Genomic DNA, 23,197 nt, shown 5'->3' with positions numbered 1-23,197 from the left:
CGAGCTTCCTCACCGTGGGTAGGATCATGAGGAGTCAGGCTACGGGAGCTTAAGAAAATGAACCGTTCTCATTCGTGCGTATCTCATAACAGAGATAGAAAGTAGATGCTGACTCAACACTGACCCAGCCTGAGGAGTATGGGTCCAATAATTCTTCCTTTAAGCGAATGATTCTCATAGGAAAATCTCCAAGATTCAGCTTTAATTCTATTATCTTCCTTGTGCAGAGAGAAGCAGTCAGAGACCACTCTTTAAAAATCGAGTGGGCAAAGTCTGCTCTCACCCTCCAACAGCTCCAAAGGCTTCACTATGGCAGGTGTCTCAGGAAGCTCTACTTTGGATGAGGAGGTTGGATTGCAGTTTTTGAACTGTATTAGGGGCACTTTCACTCTGTGCTGCAGGCTGGCACCCAGAGCTACAGGAGAAGCCCATACAGAAGACATTCATTCTCACACAATGTCAGGCACTCACATGGGAAATGGGGTTTCCTGGTGTGACTGGTGGTAGAAAGCTCCTCAATTAAGGCCTTGGGATCATCCTCTGGCACAGCTGTATGCTCTGAATTGTTGCAGTGCAACAGGAACCCAAGCCTGGTCACCGAAATGAGGAGGAAAACAACAGCGGATTTGGTCACTTGAAGACTTTCAATACCCCATGTTTGCACCAAGTTGCCATTTGTGAGACAAGCTGTCTCCAAATATACCATCTTTTGAGCAACATTAAAAAGGCACAGAACAATACAATCATGTAGGAGAGGTAAGATCAGGAAATAAACGTTTGCAGTTGAGGGTCTCTGCTTTTCACAATCACCTTTTTATCCCGAAGAAGTGAAACTGAGGGATGCACGGGCCTTGCTGAATGGTCTGTACACATTTGTATGTGCAGCTGGCAACCACACAGATGCTGCTGGGGACTCTGGGACACAGATAACGTCAATCCCAAAGGCATCAGAGCAGAACTGTCTATCAGATGGCAGAGTGTCCTGACACTGATATCAGAGTGGCTACCAGCATTCAACCTCCCATCGCCTGCTGCTCACCTCCCCTCACTGATCAAAAAGTAAAGCCAAAGAGAACGAAGCTTTTGTTTTTCATTTATTTTGCAAATCTACCAATTCATTTTATGAAAGTATGAAATCCTACGCGGTTACATCAAACACTGACGTTACAATCCATGTCGTACAAATAACCACTACAAAGTTATTTTCAGGAACTCTCGTGTTAATGAGTAGATTTTATGTTACTTTAAATAAAAAGCAGTTATAAAGAAGAGATAAAATAGCCTTGAGATTGTCAAAGGATTCAGTTTAAACCAAAGGAACCACTGTAGAGTCTCCCTGACCTATGAAAAGTAAGAAACGCTGTCACTTCTACAATCTTTCACTGTTAATTTTCAGTTAGTCACATCAAACACACCTACGCGCACAGCTACTACAGCTACTCAATGTAAGAAGAGTTCACAAGTTGTTTGAAACCAGTGTCAGGTTTCCTGCCCTGGAAACCACATTGACTGCATAACACCACCATCCTCCTTGCTTTCAGATGCAGAAAAACCCCTGTAATATTGTTTGTAAAATACGCTGAGGCTCCTAATCTGCTCTAATTGAATTCAGTGGAGGTAGGATCGGTTCCTACATTTAATAAGTGCCACTGATTTACTGAAATCCTTGCAATACAGCTTCCTTCCCAGGGATGGAATTAATTTGGGCAACAAAATGCTGTAATAATTCAGGGAAATACCTGGCTTTACTATCCAGCAACTGGCACGGCAATTGCATTTCTGGGGACCTGGATGCAGGATTCCTTCCTCTCCACCAGAAATGGGGATGCCATTTAAAGGCACCAGGAAACGGCACTCAGTGAGAACTCGGAGCTATGGAAATAAAGAATAACAATCAAAGAGCAGATTGAGTTAATCCAGCAACTCCTCTCCTGACGCCCATCTGATGCACCTCTAGGATCATCCTGCTGCCTGCAAGCTGCTGCTTCTGATGAGACATCTGTCAATCACAACCGCGTAACTGCTTCCAGGGAAGCAATTAAACGGAGCTTCGATTTCATAGCTGCATCTCTACATTGCGTAGAGGGGGAGGGGGAAATGTCAAAGATGCTAATGCCACAAGGAACACGACAGCTTCACAGAAGCAAGGAGAGCTGTTCTGAGAAAACAGGCAGAAGCAGGTACAATGCCAAGGGCCTGTGGCTCAACAGAGATTAAAAGAGATTACCCCCTCCTGTGGCCATCAGCTTCCAGATAGGTCATCCAAAGTGGTACAGACCCCCAGATCTGCGCTCAGGCAATAAATCTGCAGAGCTCACTGCAGGACAGAAGTGAAGCCAGCAGCATCTTGGCAGGGTTTCTAGAACCAGGCCTTTATCCGCAGGAGTGTTTAACACTGATCACCAAAACCTGTTTTTTTTTGAAGACAGGTTACACAAAACTACACAAAATTCTCACCTGGACATAAAATGCCATCAAGCCATGGAAACTAACAAGAAGCTACTGCAGAGGGCAACATCTATTGTGTCTATAGCAAGTTTTCCTCTCCTGAAGCAGTTTGCTACAGTCTTGGCAACGGTACCAAGTTGGTCAGAGCAGTACTGCAACTAAGGCTAGCAGTGTTCATTCTTCCTCCAAAACGCAGCTCTTACCCAATATACCAAAGCCAAGTAGGCTGCATTTACAGGTGGCTGTGAGCAGAACTTTCTCCTGGAGGTATTTTAAAATAGTAATAGATGCTTCACTTTCCCATCATTTGATATGATGTGATAAATGTAATTTGCTCAGACCCTTTGTCAGGAGGATGCACTACAACAGAAGGCTCCACCCTGTTATTACCACTGTGCCTGCTTACTCATGTAAATGTAAACTCAAATCCTCTTAAGAATCCTGAACAGCCCTCCAGAATCACTTGTTCAACTGCCATTTTTGTAATAATAAGGAAAAGAAAAAAGAGTTGTGGGAAATTAAATGGCGCTCCTGTTGCCAAGTTCCTTAAATTATATGGCAGAATGGTTCCAGTAGTTGTAAAAAATTAATTTGTGGAGTTTTTACAACCCTTACATCTACTAAATCTCTATGGGATATATAATGCTATTGAAGTGATACAACTTATAAATGCTGGGAAAAAAAAAAATCAGCACCAATGTGTGAAAGAAGATACTCAATTCTTGTCTGCCTGTGGCTTCCATGAGGCTGCAGCTCCACAGCTGAGGAAGATCAGTGTGGGAGATCCGTGGTGCAGCACATACATGTGTAGGTATGGATGTCAGCTGCCTTTCCTCTTCAGCAGCTGGGAGAAGGCAATGCTCTGCAACCACTCTGCTCTGAACAAGAGCTGGCAAGCAGCTCAGACAGCCCCTCTGCTAAGCCCTCTCTCCCACCACTTTCTGAAAGCACCAGCCTGAGTAAAGTCAGTGGCATTGCTTTTTCCCCTCTGTTTGTACAGAGTTCAGAAACAACTGCCTGAGATACCTTTAACTATAGACACATTTCCATTTAAGTTATGCCACTAAACAATTACTGTCACTCTCTTCTCACAACAATGTCAAATGCAACGTGAAACTTTGGGTTCTCTATAGCGAGTAAAATCAGCAGTCAAAAGAAAGCCAGTGCCAGTGGTACCGCCTACTGCTCCACTCTGTAAGACAGAACCAGGGTAAGGCGCGTTGGCAATCAGCACCAAGTTTAAGTGACAAGGTTTGTAGCAATTTGCTTTCCACACACTCGAGTACACACCAGTTTTCTGCAGATGCACAGAAAGCAGAGATCCCCTGGTTGCTCTCTAAGCTGCTACAGCACTTTGTTTAATTCAGCAGTAGATCTCGGTGCAATTATTTTTCTAAGTACAGTACAATTTGATAGCAACACAGAAGCACACTACACAAAACAGACTCATTCAAGCTCACCGTGGTTCTGATGGGCTACACGCAGCGTGAGGCAATTCAAAAGAAGCACACAACTCAATTCATTGGGATAACAACATTGGCTTTAAGGAATTCTGCTTCCACTTTGTGAAGGAAGAAGAGGCTCACAAAGGAAAAGATCTTATTGCAACTTGTTCTTCTCAGCTTGGCTACTTCTAATACAGATCAGAAGCATCAGAGGGTAGCAACGAGCTGATGATAAAGAATTCCTGTTCTGTAAATACTTGAAGTAAAACAAGCTGCTTCAAAAAGAAAATCCACTGAACAATAATTCAAACAGCCTTCTCTTACGGACTTGAAACTGTTAGATCAACACAGAGAAACACTGACAGGAAATACAGACATCAGTAGTAGTTCTGGCACCTTGCAATTTGGAAAAAAAACAACTCTTGTGCACAGGAGATGAGGCAGCTTGTTTGCACATCCCTTCCTCACATTATCCCAGAGTCACCCATGCTCCTGTATGACAGATGTGGCTGGGTTCAGCAGGTGCCTTCCTCAGAAGGAGCAAACTGGCAGCTGTCATGAGAAACGGTGTCAATGCTCTGCGCTTCTGCCTGTGGGTGGACGGACACCTGAACAGCAATTTCTTGGCCTTGCTCGTTCACAGACCCATCGTCAGAATCCACGGCTGGCGAATCACTGCGCTTGATCTCCGGGTTGATGGGGTATATTGCAGCTGGAGTACCACAGGCTTGGGTTTGTTTTTCTGCCTCACCGACTTCATCAGGATCATCAACTCGCACGGCCTCAAAGATCTCTTCCATGAATGCCCTGCAATTAAGGATCAGTGGCGGAAGGGGAATGCTTCTGGCAAGCTCTTCAATGTACCGAGCAAACTCCATGGTCTTAAACTGAGTGACTTTGGCCAGCTCTAGCGTTTTGGCAGATGTAATGATGGGGATACGCTTGGCTATCTCAAAAGCCTTCTGAAGTTTCTCAGCCCCTTCCGTCCTGAAGAACTCGTTGATAGCCTTCTCTGTTTTGCGGAGGTGACTGCTCATCATGCACAGACGAGTTATGTTTAAAATGAGGGTGATAGCAAAGGCAACGAGGCACACAATCATGTAGTAAATACTCATGTCTCCTGAGGTGAAGGTGACTCTCAGGGTGACGGTGGAATACACTGTGTTGTTACCACTAACAGCTGCACACGTGTATCGTCCCCGGTCAGCAAAGTTGACCTTTGTGATGTTAAGGAAATTATCAGCAATCCTCCACCGTCCACCTGGAGATTCAGAAGAAATAAAGTGAGCAAATGAAACACAAACAACAAGGCGAACTAGAGGCACGCTGCTTGCTCCACAAGCTTCACAGTAAGCACTCTGTTTCTAGCATAACACAGTAGGACAAGAATTAAATATTCCTTTTTATGCTTGTGACACAGAAAGCCCTAACTCAGTTAGCCATCCTACTGCTTAATGATAAATCACTCTGTGCATTTGCTACTCCGGTTCTTCTGTTTTCCCTCATCTGTATTTTCTGGAGTGCTTTTGCATCACTGGTTCTATCTGACAGGGAACCTAATTCTTCAACAGAACTTCTCGCCCACTGTAACTCACTATGTGGAAAGACTGTCCTCTATCAAATCTAATATTCCGTATGTTCTGAGTCAAAAGTCAGGTGACCCATGAAAAAGATCGCAGTCTGTAAATGGCTCAGCTGGCAAAAGGACCCAGAATTTCCTTCAGACACAGCTTTCTGCTGAGCATGCAGTGCTGATACACAAAACTTATGTAAAAAGAAATCAATAAAAGAAGCTTTATGCAGTATTTCCTACGGGTTTATAACTTGGGGGAAAAACTGTTTTCATAACTCACTCTTCTAATTAGCCTACTCTGAACTCATTTCCAGATGGCACCATAACTACAAAGAGGTTACTGAATACTTAAAGCAGTACGATGGCCTCTGAGAAGATCCTATCAATTAGCTCAACGACCTTCATTAATACTAATAGAGGATACAGGGATCTCTAAGAGCCTTTTTTTGTTTGTTTTTTTAATCATCAAAAATCGGAGGGACAGAACTACAAGAGGCAGTAGGAAACTATTTCTCTCTCTGTATGAAAGGGTTACATAGCATGCATTTCAGCCTTGCCATTTACAAGCTGTGTTGGTTTCCACAATCTCACTGGTGCGTAAACCAGAAAATAATCAGTTACCTCATGCTTTAAAAAATCCCATAAAAAAATTAATGCAAGGCTTGTCGGCTTGAAAAGGTCATAATTTTGGAGACTTGTATTTAATTCATGTGTTTGAAAAGATATAATATGAACCAGAGCAATAATACTATCAGCTACAATCTGGTAGGATGTGCACTCAGATCTTCTGTACTGCATGTTGTGATGTTTCTTGAATGAAATGGCAGAAGGGCACTGTACCAGGATATACCAGGGTATAAAGCCTGATCCACCACACGCCAGAGCTTTGTCTTGTTCTCTCCTATTTCCCAACTGTAAAATCGGGAGGATAGGAAGAGGAAACGATAAAGTTCCAGAGGCTTTCATGTACTCTATAAAAGCAGAATGCCCAAGGGTATAAAACAGCAGAAAAGCTCACCTTCATCTTTCTGTTGAAGCAGGTGTCCTTTGGAGTTATACCAAAGAATATATTCATATTGGCTGATGTTCACTTTACATTCAATTAAAATACTGGTCCCCTCTTTGGCTATGATGTCATGGTGTGCTGGGGAACTTGCTAAAGCTTGAGGCACTGGATGAAGTGATGTATTGAAAGACTCAGAAGCAAGCGTCCCATTAGAAGCTACATTTTCCAGTGTAAATCCAATCGAAAGATCAGCACTGACAGTCAAAATTAACAGGCAATAGCTGAGCTTCATGGAAAGTTAGAGAAAAATGCTTTTTCATTTAATTTGGAGAAATGAGGTCATAAGATATTAAATTGTCTGTATGGATCTGAGATAGAGAGGAGGTTTGTAATTTGTTCAGTGGCAGAAAACGTCTTGGATCCACACGCGCTTTCAAGACCATCAATATTGTGAGCGGAAAGTGGAAATCCAACTGAAAGAAAACACAGTGAAGTTTATGAATGTCAGCATGCTTATGGTGTATTCAAATGTCATCCCCAGCAACAAATTTCCAGTAGCATAATATAAACTGCCAGCCAAGAGATTCCTAATCAGGGCTTCGCTCAGAACACAGTAATGAAATGAGGGTAAGAAGGCATTAGCACAACCTTCAGACCTCTACATGTTCATCCTCCCATCCCAATAAATAATATCAGGAACAAAAGTCATTAAGAGAAATGTGGCTTTAAAAAAAGAACAGACTGTACAGACTACTCAAACTCTACCGTCAGGGTCAGAAAGAGGATTCCGCATTTGTTAACAGCAAAAAGTGCTTTCTTAATAGAGAAAACCAAGAGAGAGGAAATAATTTCTGCCTTCTTCCGCACCGACATCAAAGTCCCTTCACGCCCTGTTTTTTCAATGCTGGTTTTTCCTTAAGCATCAAGGAATCAAAGCACTCACACATCTGATTTTTAGCACTTGAACATCTACTTACTTGATTTTAAGGTAAAATCAATGTTAGGTGTCTAAATACCAAAACGTTCCTCGTTTCTTGCGCAGGGAAAATTACTGTGGCAGTTACCTACAAAAGGAGGAAGTCCCATTCTGAATAACAGGACGCTGATGTCTAAACACACTTCCCTTTTTTTTGGCAACCTCTTTTGCTGCCGCTGCATTCTGGTTTTTGCTGTCACTGTTGCACAGTAAACTCCTACTGAAAATCTTTTGCTTTATGCTGCTACATCTCAGCAGTCACACCTTGCTTATTACCTTTGCCGCACCAAATCCTGCCCCGTATTTCACAGCTATTGGAAAAATTATTTTCTCTAGGGACAGAACTCACTACAGATTTATGTGTGCACAAGATACCTGAAGACATCACGATGGAGAATTTAACTTGAGGTTCTCTGCACACGAGGATTTTCTTTTCTAAAAGCCAGAATAAAACCAACCTGTGACCAAATGGGATTACACCATTAATACAAATCTGTCATCAGTTTTCCTGGTAGCCTGATTCAAGAAGAAATTCGAATCCAATACGCATTCCCTGAGGTTACAATTCCATCCAAACCGCTCCAGAGCCGTAGAAAACTATTCACAAAGTATACAAGCCACAGGCTAAAATGCTGTCTTAAAAAACATCTGACTTCACCCCCCTGACTGTGTGACTTCAGATTCATCATCTTCTCATCTAGCAATAACAAACACAAGCAGAGTTGAATTTCATAAATATCACAATACAAAGGAATACGTTTTCTTAATAAATAATGCAGACAGTTCTTGTCCTTCCAGAATCGCTAGCTATACTCTGCCTAAGGCAGGCAGAATTCACATCACTTACGAAAAATCATTTGCTATAAATATGTATAGCTGATTTGTACTAATTGCGTTTCCAGCAGAGACAAATTAAGCATATTCAGGAATGGGAAAATTTTGCTGAATAGGAATTCGCCAGACTTGGAATCCTTTCAGTTCAAGATAACTTGTTGAAGGTCAAACCAGACTCTGGACCTGACATCTGATGAGAAATGTGTATCTGACCCATTTCTGTTGCAGCTATTGCCAAATCATTTTCACAGAGGAGGCAAAGGAGACAGCTGCGTCCAACTCTCCTTCAAGCTTGACTGACCAACTCACCCACTGAATCCTGCAAGGGAAACAAGAAACCAGGCCCTCTACTTGTTCCTCCGTAAACAGCAATCCCTTCACCTGCCCTCCTTCTCTCCTTTCCTTTCTCTGCCACTCCTCTTGCCTGTTCATTGAAGATGAGACCAGCGCTGAGAACCATTGCACCACTGTGCTGAAGAAGATACTTTCCCACAGCTAAACAGTTAAGAAAAAGAATACCAAGATTTCTTTCATGCACATTTGCCACCAGATAGACTTTGGAAGAAGCGTTACTGATTTCTGCTGCCTCTGGAGAATGGCATCCCAGCCACGGACTGCACAGGTCTGAAAACACATCACTAAGACTGCTGCTGACCAAGCACCACCCTTTTGTTTGAAGGAGGGGTTTTAACTGTTCTCTTTTTTCAGATCTCTGTGTTTTCAGAGAGTTTCAGAGCCCTCAGAAGGCTGCCCACAACAGACTGGATTATTTGAGTAACATTGCACAGGTTCCTTATGCGCAGGCAGTGGGCTGTGAGTGCTCTGTGGATGGCTGACATCTGACCTGACTTAGCAAGACTTGCTGCAGCTCCGGCTGATGATAGAGATGAAGTGAACTCAAACCCTGTCCCTCATTATTCAATCAAACGTGGTACGGCTTCCAATCTTCCAAAACTATAATCTCCCAACTAATAATGTTTTAGATTTATTAGGGAACAATTCCAGCACCTCCTGTACTCAGCCTGTGTTATTTTTGCCATTTTAAATTATTAAATTTAAATTATTAGATTTCCAAGTGTCTGCGACGTTCCTTCCAAAATGGCATTAGAAACCTCAGTCAATTATTTAACAGAAGAAATACCGAGCAACATTTTCCCTCATAAGAATAAGATAATTATCTTCAGTAATTGCATATGCTCTCTGCTATGTCTGCACTAAGCTTGCATAATGTATAAAACATTGGTGATGGGTCATTGAATTTTACTATTAAACTCCTCGAGGTCTGATTTATTCTAAATTGTTTGTCACATTTCACTTTTGGAAAAGCCATTATTGTTAAGCAGACAACGATCTCTCATTGCTGAATGCTGGGAAAGAAAGAAAATGATTTGCGAAATCCGTATTCTTCAGCCATCACACTCATGCAAAACAGCTGCTGGAGCTGATAAAGGATCCAAGAAGGATAAAGCTTGAGCAGTGCCAACGTTACAATGCTTCAAGACAGCATTAAACCTAAGCAAGATGAAATGTGCACAATAGAAACTGGCTACGTTACAATGAAACCTGGAGCTGAGCTCATCATACCGAAGCTTTAGGAGATTCGAAGTTGTAACAACAAATAGCAGTGAGAGGATCAAAATCCACCATGCGTACGCTTCTATGAGTCATCTCTGGCACTTATCCTGAAAAAATGTTTGCGTTTAACCTAAAGCACTCTAAGTGAGTCCCACTGAGGTCAGTGGAAACACTGAGAGTACTTAACATTGCACACACTTATAAAGCATTGCAAGGTTGGGGCCCGAGAGGTTGCAAGTTATACCGCTTTGCACTCAGTGATCATAATATCATCTCACACACGGAGAAATGCAAAGCAATAGACTGAGATACACCTCACAGTCTGCTCCATCCTCCCACCACCCCTGGCAAACACTGTGGGAATGTATTTTGGCTTTAAGATGGTTTCCAAGCAAGTTAACTGGTGACAACGTGCACCGAATGGTACCTACTGATCACTGCTGCGGGAAGGCTCTACTCTGAGTGCAGCTTGGGCTGAAGTGCAGAGGGTGGGGATGTCTTATGTGGCCCGGGCTGCACTTCAGACCCGGAGAAACATCTGACACAGAGCTGAAGGTGTGAACTCTGTGACTGGGGCAAAGCAGGATCATAGATTGGTTCGAGTTGGGAGCGGCCTTTAAAGACTGTCTGGTCTGACTCCAGTGCAGCGTGCAGACACCTACAGCTCAACCAGGTGTGACGGAGCAAAGACAATCAGCTCCGAGGAAAAACAATGGGCAAAGGCATAGGAAACCTGGGTGTGTGGGGCCTCATTGCCCGGCAGGATGGGCAGAGATGGGACTGGCTGCTGGAGATGTGCTGCACGGAGACTCCACGATGGGGTGTGTGAGAACAAGCGTGCTCCTGCTGAGTGCTCAAAGCAATCAAGGGCACAGACTGGAAATGAACAGCTACGTGGCTCCAAACACACACACACCAACAGCACGGCGGGCAGCCAGGCTGCTGGCTGAGTGAGGTCGGACCACGCGGGAATGACGTCAGGCGGGAGTGACGTCATGCGGGAATGACGTCATGCGGGAATGACGTCATGCGGGATTGACGTCACGCTACAAGCCGCACTCCTCACCGCACCTCTACGCCGAAACACGGAGCTAAGGCGCGGGCCCCGAGCCGTCCCGGCAGCAGCTGCCTCACCGTTCTCCCCGCGTTCTGAGGTCGCTAAGGGAAACCTGACGTCACCGCGGCGCTGGGAGGTTCGGCCCGACCCGAACGGACCCGATCCGAGCCCTCACCTCAAACACCACCACCAGCCAATCAACCCGGATGTGCTTCCCCGGTCGCTCTTCCGGGTGCGTCGCACTTCCGGTATCGGCCAGCTGGTGCCTCTCTGTAACTCCTCTCGATGGTCAGTCCGCCCGTTTGGGGGAGCGCGGCGCTGGAGGCCCGGCTCGGCCCGACTCGGCCGGTGAGGCTGGGGTTCTGCGGGCCGCCTCGGTGCGGCTTTTGGGACCGTGACGGCGCCCTGTGGGGCTGGGAGCGCTGCTGAGGGACGTTGGGGGTGCGGAGTCCCGATGGGGCTGGGGGGCTCCTTGGGTAGCGGGGAGGCCGCTGGGTTTGGGGGAGCACAGGGACCCCGTGGGGACAGCGCTGTGCGGGGCATCCAGCCCTGCTGGGTACAGAGACCGAGTCCTCCCGTTTGTGGTGGCACAGCCCGTGTTCTCTTTGAGCACCCCGAAATATCTCAGCCCTAAGTATATATAAGTATATATATTTATATGTATAAAAGCAAACCAGCTGCTTGTCTCCCTCCCTGCCTGCTTCCTAATAGCTGTCCCCATTGGTATCCAACCCCTTCCAAAGCGGTAGGTCCCATTCAATTACATTATGGTGCTGAGGTTTTTGTTTGTTTGTATTCAACGTATTTAATCACCTGCTGTGTCTTTCGTTTGCTTTTCAGAGTTGGCAGCATTTCTTGCAGTGAGGGTGTGTTGCTGAGATAGGGCCACTTGCTCCTGTGGGACTTTAAACTTCCAGGTGTGATATTTCTCCTGGTCAGACTTAACTCAATGTACAAGCTCCCTTAAAAACATAATCTGTTTGTGCAGGTACGTGTGGCAACAAGGTGGGATTTCTGCCAGAGTTGCACTTAATTATTTAAAGCACAGGCGTGCTGCTTTTGAACTCATGTCACAGCATGAAAGCGAGAGGTTATTTTATCTGCTTTGCTTTCTGTGGGTGCTGTAGTCATGTCTGAAGAAGACAACGGCGAAAATCTGAAAGAGGAAACCTCCTCGTATGAAGATGAGAACGAGCAGAAGGTGGAAGAACTTGGCAGCACTGAGAGCAACGAAGAGAGACAACCTGTGCCTATGACTCGGAAAAGACCTGAACCCAAAGCCCCAACTCAGTCTGTTGGCCCAGAGAAGCCCACAGCTGAAACTTCCAAGGTGTGTGTTTGTGCTCAGTCTGAATAATGTGATTTGGAGTTTCATGGCTTCGTGCATAAAAGAGTTCTGAAAATTCACTTTGCTGTTCATTCGAAAAGAAGCAGCACTGTGAGAGTTACCCAGCAGAGCCTGAGTATGTTCTTCTTGTTACCTGAATCGCTCTCTTCTGCTTTTCTTCATTAAAGGTTTCAGAACCTCCTGCATCTCAGTCAGGATGGGGCTACTGGGGAAGCTGGGGGAAATCCCTTCTGTCAACTGCATCTGCTACTGTAGCTACTGTTGGTAAGTCTCCTTCTGGTATTTGCTAAATATTTTAACCGTACCTCACATTTCAGGAGCTTGTGAGCTCTTTTTTTCTTGAGAATGAGGTTTCTGTTGTAGAAGCAAGTACTGGAAGATGCCAAGACAACTGTTCAAGTAGTGGGAAAACATGTACCAAAAAGTACAGTGAGATTAAGGAGATGAACTCAACCAGAACTACCAAGTTTTTGAGATTTTGAATAATTTGATGTTTTATAACTTTGCAACTTGATTTAAAACCTGAATGAAATCATAATTAATTACAGTGGAAAGTAAACAGTCTGAATAGTGGTATGTTTTAGTGTGGATTAAACTGTTTTGTACAGGAATAAGCCAGAATAGTAGAAAAATGATGTACGTATCTGATGCTGTTTCTGTTCTTATGAGGAATAAAATATACCACGTGGATGAAGTAGTGCTGCTGTCTTCTCTAGGTCAAGGTATTTCAAATGTCATAGAAAAAGCAGAAACAACCCTTGGGATCCCCAGCCCTAGTGAAATCTCTTCAGAGACCAGAGATGATACGAGAGGTCAGTTTTGATTGCGTAACAACAACAGTGAAACAAATTTCAATATAATCAGTCCCCAGATGATATCACATTGCTTCTATCCCTCATACTGGTGTAGATACCAAAGTGCTAAAACCAGCACATTGCTTACTGGTGTTAGCTCTGAAAAGAGGATAGGAAAACAATCCCAATTCTGACCCTGCTTCTGGCTGACACATTGTGTGTGTTAATTTTGTGCACTCAGAAGCTGGAAAGATCTTTCTGTGGGAGCGAGGAGGCTAATTTTCTATCTTCTAATGCAGGAAGTGAGAATCCCAATGCTAACAGCGCAGATGCAGCTGGTGATGGCAGTTCCTTTCCTATTGCTGGAGCTTTTGGAGTTCTATCAACCATCTCTACTGCTGTTCAGAGCACAGTGAGTGAGTTGGGAAAGCAGGAGAATATGCATTTGAGACCGTTGCCTGAAGCATCATATCTGGAAACTTTTAATTTTGGCTTTTGTGAGATAATTAGAAAGGGAATATGTCAACCTTCAATTGGTGTCTCATGCCACTGGTGTGCAGGTTGTCTTTAGTTTTGTTAGTTGTGTATAAAGTGTTGATATACAAAATGGATGCCCAGTGGTGAACCGTGTAATGCATGCATTCCCATGCATGTCACCTCTGTACTGTTATCTATGCTCCCTTCCTTTAGAGCATTCAGTCAAATGAGTCTCATTCCTGGACTATTTTCAGAGAATTGTTGAGAGGTGAACTCATTCTCCTCTTCAGAAACTCATGAACCCAGCCCAAATTGCTTGGAAATCAGCTTGCTCCTGTGACCGTGAGAAACAGATTTCAAAGAGTCCAGTACCGGTAGAAACAGTGCCTTTGTGATCTGCTGTCTTGTCAGTTCTCCCATGAATCTGAAATAGCTGCAGATGTTCAAGCCTTAAAAGCAGAAGCAAGCTTTCTAAGAGTTTAGCAACTGAAGCTCGCATGTGTAGCATTTTCTGATTGGAATGTCAGAAGCTAAATATTTCAGCGTGCTGAGAACCAGCTCCTTCACAGAATAATAATATTTCCTGTCAGATCCACGTAGCTGGTTTGAGTGTTGTATTAAACTGTTGACTGATAATGTATCACGGCACTTTCCTTGTCCTTACTCTATTTTTGATGAATAGGGTTGAATCCTGGGGTGACAAGGATCGATATGGCTTGTCTAGCATAGCATGGCTTCAGTCTCATTTCTTCAGCTATATGGTCTTGTGTGACTTTTATTCACTGACAATATCCAAATGTGTTTCATAGGGAAAAAGTGTTATTACCGGAGGTCTAGATGCCTTGGAATTCATTGGGAAAAAGACAATGGATGTGATAGCTGAGGGAGACCCTGGATTCAAAAAAACAAAGGGCCTAATGAACAGAACCTCTACGTTATCTCAGGTACAGCTGTTCCATATCAGCTTGTTGGTTTCTCATTGTTTTTTCTTCTTTTGTGATCTTATCATTAAGCAGCTGTTTCTTACTATTGAACCTAAAGCTTTCTTTTACCCAGTTCTGTATCTTCTGGTATTGACCTGAGTCCTCTGCATTTCTTTTTCAGGTCTTACGAGAGGCAAAGGAGAAAGAAGAGCAGCAGACAGCTACTGAGGTTACCATGACTACAGAGAAGAAAGCCCATTATGGGTTACTGTTTGATGAGTTTCAGGGTCTTTCGCATCTGGAGGCCTTAGAGATGCTTTCTAGAGAGTGTGAATCAAAGGTAATGGCCATGAGCAATTTTCCTTCTGTTTTTGAGTTCAGCTGAGCAGGAAAAAAAAGGATCTGAGATGTATGTACATACATGCAAAATCAAGTGCTCAAAACTTGTTAGAAAATGATTGGTTGTACAACTTCACTTTGACTCCTGCGTTATGATCTGCTGTTTTCCTTGAGAGCATTCTGTCCTGTCCTCAGCTCCTAGAGCCATTCACTTTGTCTAACCAATCTTGGTTCTTGCATTTCTTCAACACCTTATCAAGTGGGTGTTTATTTACTGGAGGAGAGTAGTACTGCAGGCACAGCAAGAGCATGTCCTCCCTGTTTCAGGGTAAGGAGAAGGACTGGTTAGCAAATGCATTCAGAAGTCATTCACTTTTTTATAAAGGAATCATTTTAACAACTCCATACTAATCTACTGTTACTTAACGTGTCTTTCCTCTTCAACCTTCATGTAGGAAAATACCACTTTCTCATTAGTATTGATCTGTAATGTTTTTACGTGCAATGTAAACGAGTACTTCGTCTTCCATCTTGTTTCTTTTTCTTTCTGGACTTATAACTCTTCATTTGGCTGTTCTGCCCCTAACTAGGTGAAATTGGGTCTAAATGCCCTCTCTGGAGAAGAGTTGGACACAGTGAAAGAGGAAATGGAGCAACTCAATGAAGCATTTTCTTTAGCTGAATTCTTTGATGAAGAAGAGGAAGAAAGGAAAGGTAAAAAGCCTGGGTTCTGGAAGGAGAAGCTGGTTCTAATTGAAATTCTCGATGCAGAACCAACTAGTCATGAGAGTGCTAGCAATGGATGTGGTGCCACAGTTATTTTTTCTCTAGATGTTTAATTCTAAAGCCACCTGTGGCCAGGAGCATGACTGGTAGCAATGCCCTTTGTCATTGGAAGGCTTCTGTGTATTAATTCTGTAGCAGAAATCGTTCAGTTCTTGCCAAAGCAGGATTAGATTAACTTGACTTCTGGTCTGTTCTTACAACTGACCTTGAGCCAGTATTCATAATGCAAAGAGACACTGTGTTTCTCTGTTCATGAAGGAAAGACTTTGAATACGTTGTCTAACCTAGGGGAGAGCAAAAGTTCTTATTTTTTAAGTGAGAGCCAGGGGACCAAGAGACTTACAGGTGTCTCCATACAGAGAAGCCATCTGATTCTTGAAGATTATGCAGGTATAAATGTAAATTTCTTGCATTTCTTTTACCTGAATGGTTCATCAGGGAGGGCTCACACCTGCACTTGCTAGCATTTAGCATTTAATGTATCTCTTATATTTCTGTGATGGATCTCACAGCCTCTCTCCCACTGTTAACATCTGCCCTGCCATATATAACTGGAGAACTGTAGGCTTTAAGCAATATTTCAGACTCTCCAAGGTAAAGCACAACTTAGTGCATTGTAAAATGCTGTGTTTATTTGATGTGTTATAGATTGCCTGCTTGTAAAAATTGAATTACCTTAGCTAAAGAACCAGGACTGAGAGAGCAAAAGCTAATCTTCTGGCACTGGTGTCTCCACCTTTTCATAACTTACATTATAAATTATATTTAAAAGACCAGATGTGATGCATCCTTGTCTGAGTTGATGATTCAGGAAGAAATGTAGGAGACAGCCGACAGACTTGTGCAGAACTAGTTGTGCGTTAAAGACCTGCTTGTTTCCTTTATCCTTTCTGGGGATTCTTTAGCCTTCTCTTTCCTCTAGGAGATGAGGAGTTCACCAAGGAAATAACAGAGCTGTTTTCAGAATTGTGTATCTCCACAAAGCCAAGTAAGCTGATCATGGTGAGTTGTTTCTGTTTCTCTAAGAGCTGGAGAGATTTCTTGTAAGACCTGCTTCTCAGTCCTGCTTTGCTTGTGAAAAGGCATGAAGACAAGCTGTGTTTTAGACCCTTTGTCAATTGGAATTAAAAGAAATGGACATTTTTATTTTATGGGGCAAAATCATGTTCTGTGATATTTGTGGCTCAGAATCAGTGGGCATCAGCGGGTCTTTGCCCAATCACTGGGCAGTAATATCTGGTGGTGAAGAAAATTAGCAGTAAGCTATCAGCCACTGCAATGAAACCAACCTACCATTTTGAGTTGCAGCCCTGCTCTTGACACAAATTAGCTGGTTTTACTATGTTCAGGAGCTGGTATGAAGAAGGTAGGCCCTTCTTGCCATTGTTTCACTACCTTTCAGATCCACCAAGTGGCAGCAGCATTCTGCAGACATGTTTTTGAAGCTTCTTTGTTAATCATGGCCCTGCTGGTAAATCCCAGCACCTGGTGTTAGAGTAATGAATGTCTTCTACTATGTGCATGCAGCCAACCTTCTACAGAGTCAAGAAGGCACTAGGATAGTTTACTGTGGTTGTTTGATGTAGCTGTTTCCTTCCCTTAGGGAGACTGAGCAGTCTGTGTTTTGTGGTGTGTGGTGGGGCTTCGTTTTCATCATTATCTTCATACAGGTGAGGACATCTGCTCATGATTGGATAGCACAGTTCAACAGCAGTCTTCCTAAAGAGGAAGAAGAGAGCGAAGAAAACCAGGAAGTAGAACCTGGAGGTGGTGACCATGATGTTAAAAAATCAGTAGAGGTAACTGACCAATGGAATAAGACTGTATCTGACCACAGTGTGTTTCTGGCTACTGAGTTAGAGTTGTGATTATTGGAACTAACAGGTTTCTATTTCTGCATGGATCTGGGGATGTGAAAAGGCAGATAGTGCATTGTATTATTTATTTGCTTTAAATAACAAAGGCTGCTAGTTCTTGTATGATGTGGGAGTTTGTTTATTTGTTTGTTTTAACTCTTGCAGGATATTCATGCATTTGCCATAAGAAGTCTGGCTGAACTGACAGCATACTCCATTGAAACGTTCCACAAAACTGCAGCTTTGTTTCTGCATGGTCAAAAACAGGAGGTGACTGCCACAGACAGAGCCAAGTCCCTTTCACAGTAAGTTGATCTCTTCCTAAATGTCTAGCATGTAATAAACTAGGATTAAATTGCTTAATACTTCTTTGCAATTCCAAGGGATACAGAGCTCTTGAATTCTGCATGGGTGTTTGCTGCTGGACAATAGGGATGCCACCTATAGTGTAATTCAACTGTCTTTATCTACTTTGAAGACATCAATAAGAAAGAGGAAACCCTGCTCAAAATCTGTTACAGCCAAGAGGAATGTTTTCCCCAACAACTTCTGCTAGTTAATAGATGGAAATTTAAATGTGACAAAAAAAACAGCTGTATAAAAGTGACTTGTACTCACCCCTTTGCTAGTCATGTAGTTTGTTAGGTACATGATATTGTAAAATTACTGCACTAGTTAATAGCCTGACCATACAAATAATGCATGGGGGATTTTGCTTTGCAGCAGGATCTAGTTGGTAAAGGGTATGAACTGCACACTACTTTCTACTTCAGAAAATGGTACTTGTCAGTAATAAAGGCAAATTAGTACTGTTCCTTTTTGAGTAGATGTGTCTATTCTCTGAAAGCTCTCTCACATCTGCGATTTTAATTACTTATTTTTCCACCTTTCTTTTCCCCTGTTTCTTTGGGGAACTTTTGGGTCTTCATAAACTGTTGAAATGCTGTGTACCAGTTTTGGTTTAATTTAACTTTATGTGCGTGGGGAAAAAAGGTATTTGTGTTTTACATGAATGCTAAAAGAGAATTGTTCCTTGCAGACTGTATTTACTACATAGCTTTCCACTGTTCTTCCACAGAGTGACAATTGTGCTGTGTAAGGAACTATCATCTTTCTCCAAAGAGTTTACTACGTGCTTAACGATTGCAGGGGTAAGGATTGCATTATAGTTCTTAGAGATGAGATGTATTACTTGATTAAAGCACAGCACTGGAATCCTCACCGTAAAGCACTTGTTGTGCTTCCTCATTTCTGTATGCAGGTTTTTGCTTTGTAGTCTGGTCTCCTAGATTACTTTTTTATAGACTGTGGCAGCTGAATGTACGCTGAGCTTTTGAATGCCACCAGAGTTGTTCAGCCTGGCACAGAATGGCAGTGGGGGTTGGTGCTGGCAATACTGATGAGACAGAAGGAAATAAGGTTTGTGATCCTGTTGTAGATATTACAAAACATTTAGGTGTTATTGAAGATTGTATCTTTACCTCTCAACTTTCTGACTGCCTGCAGTTTGTCTGAAGAGGGTCTGCACTGAATGTGTGTGGATTACCTTGTTCTTATTTGCATGCTGCAGGGCAGATCGTCTGCACCTTGTGCCTTAGCTTTCATATTGTCAAGGGAGCAACAATGACTGTAACCTTATAGAGGGTTTAGCTTTATTTTGCTTGAAGTAATATGATAAAATTTTCAATCGAGATAATATATGTCTGGTCTCTGCAGGTCAAAGAGAAGGCAGATGTGCTTAATCCCTTAATCACCGGAGTGTTTTTGGAGGTCAGTTATGCTGAAGTTAAAACTTTAAGCTAATACTCACAAAATAGATACACTGTTTTTTCCACCTCACTGTCCTTTTGCATGTGAAGTTGTGTAACCTGCAGTCTTAAGATTCTCCTTAACCGTCTGATAACTCACAGATTTTAATAAATGCCTGTAGATCTTCACAGGACATGAAGAGTGAAGAGTGAGCTTAGTTGGGGGGGGGGTGCCAGCGGACAGTTATTATGGGTCCGAAGCTGCAGAGTAGTTTGTTCAGATGTCTGGATTTCTAGCACTTTTGTGGAATGCTTGAATTCAAACCTTAGACAACCTCATAAATCAACATGGAGGAGTCCCAGCATTTCCCAGCTGTTAAGTCGGTCCTCAGTGCTTCTGAACTTCAGAGGTGGGGTGGGAAACGGATGTTTGTTGGTGTATTCTTCCTTCCTGACGCAGTGTGCTTATGTTTCTCTTAGGAAGAAATGCTTTTTATCTCTTACACAAAGTATTATCCTACCTTTGGATCACACTTTATCTTGTATAGCAGCTTTTAAGCCAGTTGCTTTTTTGTTGAGTAACATAATACCCCTCAAAAACTTATATTAAATTGGTTTCTAGAAAGAAGCTGCAAAGACCCAATAAGCAATAGGGTTTTGTTTCTTACGTACATTAATCAATGCTGTTTGAAATGAGTACGAGGCTAGTGAAGCTGACTGGTAGCATAATTATTCATGTGTCTTTTTTTCTTTTTTAAATCATTTTCATAGGCTTCAAACAGCGCTTCTTACATCCAAGATGCCTTCCAGCTCTTGCTGCCTGTACTGCAGCTCTCTCTTATTGAGGCTAGAATGGAACTATCACAGCAATAAAAACCCATCTAATTAAGAACTTCTTGACCTTCTCGCTTCGTATTTTCCATGCTGGAGAATGACGTAATGGCTGATATTAAAAGGGAAAAAGATGAACTGATCACTGCTACTGCAAGAGCAATGATGAAGTGCAGTCTGACAATGACAGCTCTTACAGCTCATTGAGGGATGTGATTAGCATAGTCCAGGCTGGTGGATGATGTGACAGACTTCAAGTGCAGACTGCATCCCCGTTTCCATAGGCTTGGAGTGAATTGAAGTCTCTCTGCTGTGTGTGTTAACAAGCTCTTTGGAGAAGCTCTCTAGACTGTGGAGACAATGCTGGAGAAAAGAGTAGCAGCTGGCAGTTTAAGAGCTAGCTGAAGTCATGGTTGGTTTTTAAGTCAGAGACACATAACTGGGCTTCTGAATGCTCAGCATTGGAGCTGAAGTGGACGCTGGGTAGAAGATACAAGAGAAGGCAAAGATTTTTGATTATCCCCCCTGATTATTTTTCAAGACTGGAAAGAATGGAACAGAGGAGGGTTCCTTGTTGAGCCATTGTTGCAGAAGAGAAGCCCCATCTTCCTGAAGGTGTCTGCTAATGGCTCAGGGATGTGGGACTGGGGCTCACTAGGGTGCTGGTATTCGTTCTCTTGCAGAATGCTTGCCTCAGCACAAAGTGGAAAAATGCTGATCTGGCCCTAGGAATGTGGGTACTTTACTTTATAGCAATAAATGAGAACCGGCTAAAAGGGATTGATTCTTGTTTGAGCAATCTAATGAGAGAATTGAGCCGCAGGATGCCCCCTTTTTAATGCGACTTGATATGTCAGCCACAGACTGTTTAGACTCAGATACTGTTGTTTTTTCCAATTTATGTGTAAAAAACACTATAATGTAATGCTCCTTCTTGGAAGATATATTAAAGCAGGGGAAGAGGAAGCAATTTGTTTCTGTTAGCAGGAGTCCTAATTTGTCTCAGAAGCTGCTCCACGTATCGTATCTGTTCCTTTGTGCTATGAAAGTTCCCTGCTTTGTTCCTTCTTACAATTTCCATCTTTTGAGCTTTCCCATTGGGAGGGAGCAGCCTCTGTTGGAATCACAAGAGCAGAAATGCACAGCTTAAATGAAACTTAAAGAAGTCCAGAATAACAAACCAGAGGTGACTGAGTGTCACACCTGCCTCTGTATTTGCTCATTGCTAAGAGTGATGCTCAGATCTTATTTTTAAAATCCTCTGGGTTTTAGCAGGCCTTGCAGATTTCTGCAGTACCAAAGGCTCGGTGTTTCTCTGCTCTATTGTGCAGCAGAGAGATGTTCTTTGTATTAATATACCTCTCTGCTAACGCTGCTCTGATTTTATGAGCGTGGAAAAGCCCTTGCCTTAGTCCTGGTTAGGCTGATCAAATCTCTGAGCATTTTATTTTGCTTTTGAAAGAATGTTAGACTTGAAAGGAGTGTGACTGGAGAAAAAAAAACACATCTGTGCTGCAATAAATTATATACTTTTTCTTTACACTGATAGCAGTTCTAGAAAGGGATTTGTTTTGATGACAGTTTCAGGCGGTCAGGGCAGGAAAGCAGCAGGGAAGAGCTGCTCCGCCTTTCCTCACCCCCTGGCTGGTCTTTGGGGCAGGGCTGTGTGCTGCTGTGGGGCAAGGGCAGCTGGGGCCTCTCGTGGCAGGGCACCCTTTCATAGGGAATGAGGCTCTGAACAGTCTGGGGTGTGGGAGCTCCCATATCTGAGCTCTAAATTACTGCATCGGCACAAAATGTCACCTTGGCTCCTGCCACACAGCCAAGATTTACAGAAATGTCAGAAGAGGGAAAAAAATGATGAGAATTGAAGGCTTTATGAAGCAGCACCTACTTCTGTTTCTGTTGGTGTTTGGCTTTTTTTTGCAGGTTGTCTACTTAACGCCGGCCTGCGGTGCTTCTGTGTGAGTACTTAATGATTAAAACAAATCACCTCCTCCCCTTGGTGTTTCTTTAAACAATGCAGGTGGTGGTTCTTTCAGTCACACGCTCACCTGCTTTTTGTTAGAACAGCCAGCGCCCAGCGGTGCAGCAGCTTCACTTGTGTCCCTCTGCAAGGACCGCAGTGGATTGCCAGCAGAAATAGTTACAGTTGTTGAAATCTCGCTACCCAAAGGATGCATCAGAATTCACCATCCAACTGTCTGGAGGTCTTATTGCTCAGCCTTGACTTGCTTGTGAATCTGATGAGAGCTGGCAGTGATTTGAGCACTTCTGGTGGTGTTCAGAGAGATGAGAGGTGGCTGAGAATAGATAAGAGTTAGCTGAGATGCTGGGAGGGGGGGAAAAACCCTCCACAATTATTTTCTTTCCTTAGGAGAGATTCTGTTACTTGCAGCTGCAAAAGCTGCTTCCTGGCAGCTGCTGTGGAAAGGTTTAAAACATGAAAAAGGCTCGCTTCTCCCGACGTGCTCCCAGCCTTGGCCCAGCCACATTCCCAGGGACTCACTTTTCATTATTAACACACACACGTTCAGCAGCAGCAAAACCTCTGATGCAGGAGGGGCGAGCGGTTGTCCTGCTCATTTGGAAGTGGCAGCAGCTCTGGTGCCAGCAGGTGCTGATGGCTGTGAGTGAATGGATGGGTGTCCAGGTGTCCTGAATCACCTACAGCATGAATTAAATGCTCTGACTCAGGAGCAGGAAGGGGAGAGCTTGTGGCAGGAGGAGGAAGGCTGTGGCATTTCTTCCCCAGGTACGCATGCTGGAGCGTAAATAAACAGTTGTCTGTAGTGATGTGATTTCAGCAGGAAAGATTGGTCTTCTGTAGCCAAAGGCTGCTTGGCACAGTAATCAGATCCAGTGTGGGAGGACATAAATGCCCAGTCCTGCTCTAATTAATGTTTCTGGGAGTGCAGCTCTGCACTTTGACAGCTGCTCATTGCACTGATGCTGGCTGCTTGCTGTAGGCTGAGAGCAAAGCTCAGGTGTGCTTTGTGTGCTGGAACCACTGATGTCCCATCACATGGTACCGACCAGATTGATGATACAAGATGCTGCTGGCTCTGGCCTGTCTGTGGAAACCCGCAGGAGCCACAGCCCTGGGTTGGCGCTGTGTGTCCCTGCAGCAATGCCAGGGCTGTGCCCTCGCTGGCTCTGGCAGCAGGATGATGGAGGTGCC

General features: G+C 43.5%; 2 protein-coding genes across 6 annotated transcripts; one reads left to right on the top strand and one right to left on the bottom strand.

The window, feature by feature from the left end:
* Window positions 1–1,101: 1,101 nt before the first annotated feature.
* On the bottom strand, window positions 1,102–11,147 carry MFAP3 (microfibril associated protein 3). Of its 3 annotated transcripts, none has more exons than XM_072347988.1 (3): window positions 11,090–11,147; window positions 6,485–6,945; window positions 1,102–5,154 (listed from the first exon to the last, which is right to left on the bottom strand). In XM_072347988.1, exons 2-3 carry the CDS (start codon window positions 6,762–6,764, stop codon window positions 4,409–4,411), a joined length of 1,026 nt encoding a protein of 341 aa, XP_072204089.1. In that variant the 5' UTR covers window positions 6,765–6,945; window positions 11,090–11,147; the 3' UTR covers window positions 1,102–4,408. The 3 variants fall into 3 exon arrangements, with proteins under 3 accessions (XP_072204089.1, XP_072204088.1, XP_072204090.1); XM_072347987.1 differs by having other exon boundaries at window positions 10,992–11,127; XM_072347989.1 differs by having other exon boundaries at window positions 10,929–11,109.
* On the top strand, window positions 11,136–22,014 carry FAM114A2 (family with sequence similarity 114 member A2). 3 transcript variants are annotated; one of them, XM_072347984.1, is made up of 15 exons: window positions 11,136–11,262; window positions 11,755–11,902; window positions 12,042–12,244; window positions 12,430–12,526; window positions 12,979–13,074; window positions 13,356–13,468; window positions 14,343–14,477; window positions 14,638–14,796; window positions 15,386–15,509; window positions 16,504–16,583; window positions 17,252–17,380; window positions 17,603–17,742; window positions 18,516–18,588; window positions 19,154–19,207; window positions 19,957–22,014. In XM_072347984.1, the coding sequence occupies exons 3-15, from the start codon at window positions 12,044–12,046 to the stop codon at window positions 20,056–20,058; spliced, it is 1,503 nt and encodes a 500-aa protein (XP_072204085.1). In that variant the 5' UTR covers window positions 11,136–11,262; window positions 11,755–11,902; window positions 12,042–12,043; the 3' UTR covers window positions 20,059–22,014. The 3 variants fall into 3 exon arrangements, with proteins under 3 accessions (XP_072204085.1, XP_072204087.1, XP_072204086.1); XM_072347986.1 differs by having other exon boundaries at window positions 11,755–11,831; window positions 19,957–20,988; XM_072347985.1 differs by having other exon boundaries at window positions 11,226–11,355; window positions 11,755–11,831; window positions 19,957–20,988.
* The last annotated feature ends 1,183 nt before the right edge of the window (window positions 22,015–23,197 follow it).

Source organism: Excalfactoria chinensis, chromosome 13 (assembly GCF_039878825.1).
Source record: "Excalfactoria chinensis isolate bCotChi1 chromosome 13, bCotChi1.hap2, whole genome shotgun sequence".
NCBI lineage: Eukaryota > Metazoa > Chordata > Aves > Galliformes > Phasianidae > Excalfactoria > Excalfactoria chinensis.
This window is presented reverse-complemented; position numbering and strand designations above follow the sequence as displayed.